Source organism: Alligator mississippiensis, chromosome 4 (genome assembly GCF_030867095.1).
Source record: "Alligator mississippiensis isolate rAllMis1 chromosome 4, rAllMis1, whole genome shotgun sequence".
In the NCBI taxonomy this organism is placed as follows: domain Eukaryota; kingdom Metazoa; phylum Chordata; order Crocodylia; family Alligatoridae; genus Alligator; species Alligator mississippiensis.
In genome coordinates, this window is record NC_081827.1 from 185,417,381 (window position 1) to 185,425,160 (window position 7,780).

The 7,780-nt window shown below is 56.3% G+C and overlaps 1 protein-coding gene across 1 annotated transcript; it reads right to left on the bottom strand.

Moving 5' to 3' along the window:
• Positions 1 to 3,154: 3,154 nt before the first annotated feature.
• On the bottom strand, positions 3,155 to 5,761 carry GBX2 (gastrulation brain homeobox 2). Its single transcript, XM_006277573.3, has 2 exons — positions 5,213 to 5,761; positions 3,155 to 4,452 (listed from the first exon to the last, which is right to left on the bottom strand). Exons 1-2 carry the CDS (start codon positions 5,694 to 5,696, stop codon positions 3,929 to 3,931), a joined length of 1,008 nt encoding a protein of 335 aa, XP_006277635.1. The 5' UTR covers positions 5,697 to 5,761; the 3' UTR covers positions 3,155 to 3,928.
• Positions 5,762 to 7,780: the final 2,019 nt, after the last annotated feature.

The window sequence follows — 7,780 nt, forward strand, 5'->3', positions numbered from 1 at the left end:
TGAGGGGCTAGGGGAGCCAAAATCCAACTTGGGGCTGTTGCAAGTTGGCCCCCGATTTCTGTTCTACTACCGAAGCCTTGTAATTATTTGATCTGCAGATGTAAGAGGAATTTATTGTAACAACAAATATAGTGATGTCAAAACCCAACCTTGGATTAAAGCAGGCAGCCGAAGGGGAAGTGTATTAATTTCAAACAGCATCACAGGCCAGTGCCTATTAGGACGAGCTATTCTTCAGGCCCCCCCATCAGAATTAATCATTGGGAGTTAATTTGAAGCTCAGACAAGTTGCTGTTAATTTAGTGCAGGGAGGACGGGATGGAATAAAAAGCTGAGGTGCTGGCCAAGCCTCCTGGGTCTCATTAATCAGCGAGCTGAGACGGCCTGGCTTGATTACAATTTGCAAAAAAATTCATTAGAGCCTGGGCGATTGACAATTTTTCTCTCTGCCTGTGATCTGACTCATTAGGCAGCCAAATGAAAAGCCATGATGGTGGTGATGATGACAGCTATCAGCCCCCCTCACTTGTTTATCTTCTTTTCTTCTGTCCCTGTCTTAGTGGCTTCCACTTCAAGAGCTCCCCCCCGCTTTTGCTCTCTTCCTTGTACACTGCCGTTATTTTACTAGGGAGTAGGTGGCGGGGGGGGGGGGAAACTTTGATTAGTAAATAACTTTGCTGAACATTTGGCAGCTGCCTGCTTTTATCGCATTCACTGTCGCGTGTGTCTTTTCCCCTCCCAGCCCCCTTGGCGGAAGATGGGGCAAAGGAACAGCTGTTCGTTCCTAAAATGAAAATCCCTCCCAGCTCCAAAGCGGTGTAAGTGGCTCTAGCGGGCTCACCGCCTTTTGCGCAGCTCCAAACTTTCTCGAGTCACTTGGAGCTTCTATTTCAGCGGCTTCTGAGAAGGGACACGGGGCAGCAAGAGCTTCCGTTTGCAGAAGAAAGGTTTCATTGTAATGCTGCTCGCATCGTTTAAAATAAATCGAGATGGGGGGCGGGATACTGCAGTTTGGGCTCTGCCCAAATTGGTCACGGGGGTTTACGAGTCTGTGCCTTTGCTTTCGTTTCTTTTTCCCTTTTCCAGAAGCCGTGGGGAAGTCTCGCGTTTCTCTGCTTCGCTGTGGGAAGCGTGTGCGTGCGGGGCTGTGGGCAGCCCGGCGCCCAGAGTTGCAATGTTCCATGGTTAGAATGTTGGGACACACGAAGGTTCTCTTCGCCTAACAAGTGTTAGTCGGGACTTCCCCTCTGCACCGCCCACCCTTAAACCGCACTATCTCATACACCCTCACAGCTGTACTTTATTTCTCTAGTACCTCAATAGCTATAAATTATTTTCTATGAGGTAGGATTCATTTCAAACCCTCGGTATCAACAGATCCTTAGGGGAGGAGGGACCAGGGCCAGTCACTATCTGTTGTTGCTAAAATGCATAGACTCCTTTCAGTGCCCAAGATTCACACTGACAATAAATGTGGGCTATCAGTTGCTGTCCCTCTGGATTTTTAATTCGCCTCGACCGTTTTTCAGTCATTATAAATAATATAGTTCGTGTAGCAAAAGGAGGAAAAATCCATGTTGATCGGGCCACTTGGAGATACTTGGGGTTTTTTTAAGGACAGTTTAGAAGGGAAAACACGCATAAGGCTCTGTCCTCACAAAGCTTCATTTCCAGACCATTCTAATGCAGTTCAAACTCAGCATTAAAAAAAAAAATGATGAAGTGCAACTGATATAAATTATGTCAATATTGGTATTGACCTTCTGCAACACTTGATTTACTCACTGGAGCTTAAACTAGAAGTCTCATCATTATCTGCATAGCAAATTGCTCCTTGCAGCTCTCCTTAATTATCCACATTCACAGGCAGTTGAGGAGCCTAGTACCTTTTTTTTATTATTAGTTGCGGGGGTTGTTTGTTTGAAATTTTATTTTAGTGTATGCAGCAAATGAATGATTTCTTTTAAATTCCTTTCTTCCTAGCTTGTAAATCGCTTCTGCCCTTGCTACACACAGTAGACGCCTCATAAGTGAGTTGCACAGGGGATTTTTGGGGGGTCGCTTAAAATTCTCTGGCAGGAAAGGCGTTGAAATGCACGGTAATAATCGAAGTGTGTGGGCAAAGAAGCAAATGGGGCAAAAGCAAAATTATCAAATGTGCATTTCAACGCCACCGATGTGAATTCAGAGACATACTGAAACCAAGTGTGTGTCAAGATCCGGTCTCCCAACCCCCTGGTCGTGTGGGGGGCAAAGGAAAAACACCTCTTTCCAAGGAGTTCGCTCGTTTGGTCCCTTTAGCAGAATATTGCCCTCTCCACTCCATTGACTGTGTTACATTGTGCTCGTGCCAACCACCGTGGCATAATGGCAACTTTTGAGGGGGACGGGACTTTGCATGTTAAATACCGCTCCAGTCCTGCCAGTTTCGCTTGGTTTCAGTTTTCCTTCTTGCTCCTCAGACGGATCAAAGCCAACACGCCCCGATTTAGCCCCGGTAATTTCCTGTGCAGAAGCAGCGCAGCCCGGTGGGTAACAATCCCGAAGCAGCTTCACTTGCAAGAGCAACCCCTGCCTGGATCCCTCTCGCTCGACACTCCCCAGTAACCCTGCACACAGCTATTGGGTAGCGAGAGCAGCCCCAGAAGTGCGTGTGATTTATCCCTCTGTCGGAAGTAAAAGCAAGGCAGTTAATTTCCTGGCTTTTCAGTGCTGGCTGCTTCTAAGGCTCCGGGTAGTTCGCTGTGTGTGTGTTTAGGTATTTATAGCAACTGGGGGGAGAGGAGCTGCCTATTCCTTTCCAATTCAATGTACCGAGCAGCTCACGAAGGGCAACCTTACTCTCTTCTGATCAGCTCCCACCTGGCCTTGATTCTTCAGTCCCAGCCTTTCAGTTGTCAGGCTGAACCACCTCCCCCTCCTTCCCTCTCCCCATCGCACCCCTCTCAGCAGCATTGCTGTTTACAGCATATTACAAGGCATTTCTTTCCATATAACCCCAGTCATCAGCCTTGTGGCAGGTGCCCTCGCCCCCAGAGGGGAAATTTAGGCATGCTGCTAAATATTTCCTCGTTGACCATAAACCTGGCTTTAAAAAAAAAAAACCTACAAAAAACAAAACACACAAAACAAACCCAAAACGAAGGGCCACATCGTTAAAATCTTCCCAGGACACTGGGATTCGTCGAAAATTTGTACAGAATAGTCGTTCAATTGCTTTTTTTTTTTTTTTTGCTTTTTTTTGTTTCTTTGTTTTTATTCACAAGACTGAGTTTGCTTTTAAAATTCATAACTTATAATGAAACCAGCTACATTGAAATAAATTAAACACAATAGAGAGGATCGTGCTTTAAAAAAAAAAACAAAACAAAAAACATGGCTTAATAGAATAAGCAACCAAATCTCGACAGAAAGCCAGGCAAAAAAATAATATATATATTTATATATATTAAAAAATTCACCCAAGTGACTGCCACTCAGCCAACCCAAACAACAAAAAAATACTCTTAGTTTTGTTTCATTTTTTTTTTTACCTTCAAAACGGTAAGAAACAAAAACCAAAAGGTGGTTAATATGTACTGCAGTTTGGTGGTGGTGGTGGTTTTCTTCGGGAATGTAAAGACTTGGTGTGCCTAGTCATTTGTCCCATCACAGTCCAAATACTGCAGCCGAGATCCAGCACTGTATGTACAAAGTAGGACAGCATAATAAATATTTGTTGTGTCTCTCTTCAAGGGCCTGGTACTCCCGCTGGGAACCAAAACACAGCTTTAAAACCTCTTTATTCATAAATTTTCGCTTTGCTCGATATGTGGCAAGTTTCATATCAATGTCTTTTTTTTTGTGGTTTACTGTTTAAACCCAATTTCAAAGCTTTTGATCCAAAACTTTTGGATCTGAGAGGGGGGGGGGAAAAGAGGGAAGCGGATTAGGGTCTGGCTTGTTCTAGTTGCTGATGCTGACTTCTGATGGCAAATCTGCTGACATGGACGGGAATGGGTACCACGATCTTGGGGTTTCTGGAGGGCTCTCCTGTCTTGGAGTTGGCGTTACCTGCTTTCACCCTTTTCCACTTGGCTCTTCTGTTCTGGAACCAGATTTTGACCTGCACTTCACTGAGTTTGAGGGCATGGGCGATCTGAGATCTCTCTGTCAGAGACAGGTACTTTTTGCAATGAAATTCCTTTTCCAACTCCAGCAGCTGCTCGCTAGTAAAGGCTGTTCTCCTCCTCCTGTTTTTGCCCGTGGACGTGGTGTTGTTGGAGGAGTTTGTGCTCTGGGGGTTCTCTTCCAGCGCGTTGCCAGAGTCCTCTTCTTTGTGAGCCGCCTGGCTGGTGATGTTGTCGTCCGAGCTGTAATCGAGATCGCTGTCCATGGAGAAACTTTCCTCCTTGCCTTTCGGGTCGTCCTCCGCTTTCGAGTCCTCTTTCCCTTGCGCCCGGACAGCCCCCACTGAAAGGAACCAGAGGCACCTCGTTACACAGCGCGGCCACGGGCCCTCTCCAGCCCGGCACCCGCAGCCCTGGGGATCGCGTGCGGCTCCGCGGCTGTCTGCAGGGAGGACCCGGCTTCGCGGTGCAAGGGAAGGGAAACAAATGGCATGGGAAGGGGGCGGCATTTTTCTGCCCGGCCGGGTCTCTGCAGGGCTCTCTCTTCCCCCGATGAGCATTTGCAACCGTTCACGGGCCGGTATCTGCTCCCGATCCCCTGCGGCAGGGGAGAACCGTCCTGCCCCACGGTCTCCTCGCTTTCCACCCAGCACCAGGCGGAGGGGCCCGGACCCCCGGGAGGCGGGATGCGGCTGCAAAGCGCGCTCCAAACTTTCCTTCCCGACCCGGGGCGGGAAGCAGCTGGACCTGGCCAGCCGCGATCGCAGCCCGAGCTGTTGGTCCCCGGGGTCGCCGATTTAAGTTCCCAGCCTGGGGAGGGAGGAGTCCTGGCTTGCCCGGGTCCCGTAGATCCCTTCCGTTATAAGGGGGCTAGGAAAGAGAGAGGCTCGGCTAACAGGGAGCACTACAGCAGTCCTCCCCCCCTTGATTTTTGGCTGGGGGTGTGTATTAGCGCCGCTGGGCTGGGGCAGGAGCCCGGAGCGCCCAGCACGGCCCCCCCTTGGGATCTCGGTGCCCAAAGGGATGGAGGCGCCGCAGGGAGTGCCCGAGGGGGCGGCTGCAGCAGCATCCCCCCAGTCCCGTCCCGGACCCCGCGGACTCACCGAGCGACGCCTGCACGGCGTCCGCGGCGGAGAAGGCGAGCAGGGCGCCGTCCTTGCCCAGGAAGGGCTTCCCGTCCTCGCCGTCCGGCGGCCCCCCGTCGCCTTTGTCGAAGCCGCCCTGCAGCGCCGGGCCCGCGAACTTCCTGGCCGCCTCCTGGTGCTGCGGGGAGGCCGAGAAGCCGCCGGGCAGCGTGGCCATGAGCGCCATGCCCTGCGCCAGGCTGGAGCAGAAGCCGCCGGGCAGGCTGGGGATCTGGTGGTGCGGGTGCGCGGGGGGCAGCGCGGGCGGCGGCAGCGCGGGCGGCGGCGGCGGCGGCGGCAGCACCACGGGCCGGTAGGGCATGAACATGGGGTAGCCGGTGTAGACGAAGTGGCCCGGGCTGGGCGGGGGGGGACTGCCGATGAGCGAGTCGATGCTGAAGGCAGTGCTGCTTCCCAAGGGGCGCTGCATCATCATGAGCGAGGGCGGGAAGGCCGCGCTCATGCAGGCTGCGGCCGGGGGCAGGCACACGAGGAGCAGAGCCGCGGCCGCGGCGCCCGGGCTCGGCTCGCACCCGGCTGCTCCCCAGCGCGGCGCCAGGTCCGCCCCGCCTCAGCGCCCCGCACGGCCCATGGGCGGCACCGGCACCGGCACCGGCACCGGCACCGGCACCGGCACCGGGAGGGGGGATGCAGCCCGGCCGCTCCGGCCACGCGTGGACCCGACCCGACCCGGCCCGGCCCGTCCGTGCCGCCGCGCGCTGGGCTCCGCCGGGCGCCGCCAGCACCTTTAAATCGCGCTCGTCTTTCTCATTCACATTTTGCCCCGCTCCGAGCCTTCCCCGCCTCACGTGGGTGCCGGCCCGCACCCCCATTGGCCCAGCGAGAGGGGGCGGGGCTGGGACGCCGGGGGTGTGTGCGGGGGGGCGGGCTGGCCACGCCCACGCAGCCTCTGCCGGGAGCGGGCGCGGGCTCGGGCCGGGGGGGCAGCGGCCGGGGCTGTGGGCAGGGGCGCAGAGCCATTAGCACTTCGAAGGGCTCTTCTCGGCCATTTATGTGCGGTGGATCAAAGGGGTGGGGGGAAGGGGGTGTTCGATGCGGACACTCGGCTCCGCGGGTCTGGGCTTGAGCCCGCCCAGGGTCCCGGCCTCTGCGCTTGTTCCGCGGGAGAGATCGGACGTGCCCCGGGATTCGTGTGTGTGTGTGTGTGTGGGGGGGGGTTGTATGTGTGGGTGTATATTTGTGTGTCTATGTGGGGGGGGTTGTGTATATACGTGTGTGTGTGTGTGTGTGTGTGTGTGTGTGTGTGTGTGTGGGCGGGTGTCTGTGTGCGCGGCTCCGTGCGTCCCCTTCTCCCAATCCCGCTGCCGATCCCTCCTGGATCTCTGCGATCCGAAGCGCCCCCCTCCACCCACCCCCTCGGCAGGGCGAGCCCGCCGGGGCCGGGAGGGGGCTGCCCCGCCGGAGCCTCCCCGGTGCCCGCCTCCACGAGAGCCCGGCCGGCGTCCCCGTGGCCTTGGAGGCGCTTTGTTAGCAGGGGAAGCCCCGGCTGGGCCGGGAGCCGCGCTCGCCTCCGCCGGGCTGGAAGAGCTGCCCCGGGGGCTGCGCCGAAGCCGCCTGCGTCTCTTCTCCATGTGAACCCGGGGTGAAACGTGCCGGATCCCGCCGGAGCCCCGGGGGGGAGGGGCGGGGGGACCCGAGTGGCGGCAGGAATCTGCCCAGAGGATCCCTGGGCGAAGCCCAGTCTGCACAGGGCCGGGCCGGGCCGAGGGGCCGCCGGCTGGGGAGCATTTTGTAACGATCCCCGCGCTGAAAGCTGCTCGTCTGGGTTTGTTTGGTTGTTTGGGGTTGGGTTTGTTTTTTTTTTTTGTAACCTCTAAAAAATAAAAGCGGGGAGGGGGGCTGCTACGCTGGGAATGGGACAGGCACGTTTCATAGGAAGAGAAAGACAAATCGATAGTTATGAACGGATCGATGCCTCCGCAAACCCGCCTGTCCTCTCCTCCCTCCCAGCCCCGCCACAGCTAGCTCCATTCCGGTCTCACTACCAGCAAGGGGGAGGGCCGGGGGGGGGGTGGCATCCTCCAGTCCGGCGGTGATGCCGGGGACTCCGCCGCACTGTCCTGAAAGGGGGGGTAGGAGGCACCGTGCAAGTTTTAGAGCCAGCCGGGAAGTGCCCCGGGAGCGACCAGAGCTCCTGGGCGTCTGGAGGGGCTCCGTTGCAGAGCATGTTCCCGTGCAGAGGTGCCGAGCCAGAAGGGGCATGACTGTGTGGGCAGCAGAAGCCCCCGGGAGCGCCGCTCCGGGGCACCCGGCTGTCATGTGAGCCGGGACGCAGGTGGCCGCGGGGACGTGAATCGGGCCCTCTTGCCAGGGCGAGCCCCGCGCCGCCTGCTCCGGAGGTCCCTGCAGAGCCGCAGCCCTCCCGCAACTTGGCCGGGCTTGCTTTGGGCTCTGCTCTCGGCACCCACGCAGGCTGCCAGCCCGTGATCCCGACCCGGCAAGCGCTGGGGGTTTCCGACATGCCGATCGTGATGATTCCCACTCGCGAGACTGAACACGTCCCCGGCAGATGCCAAAGCCGCGCAC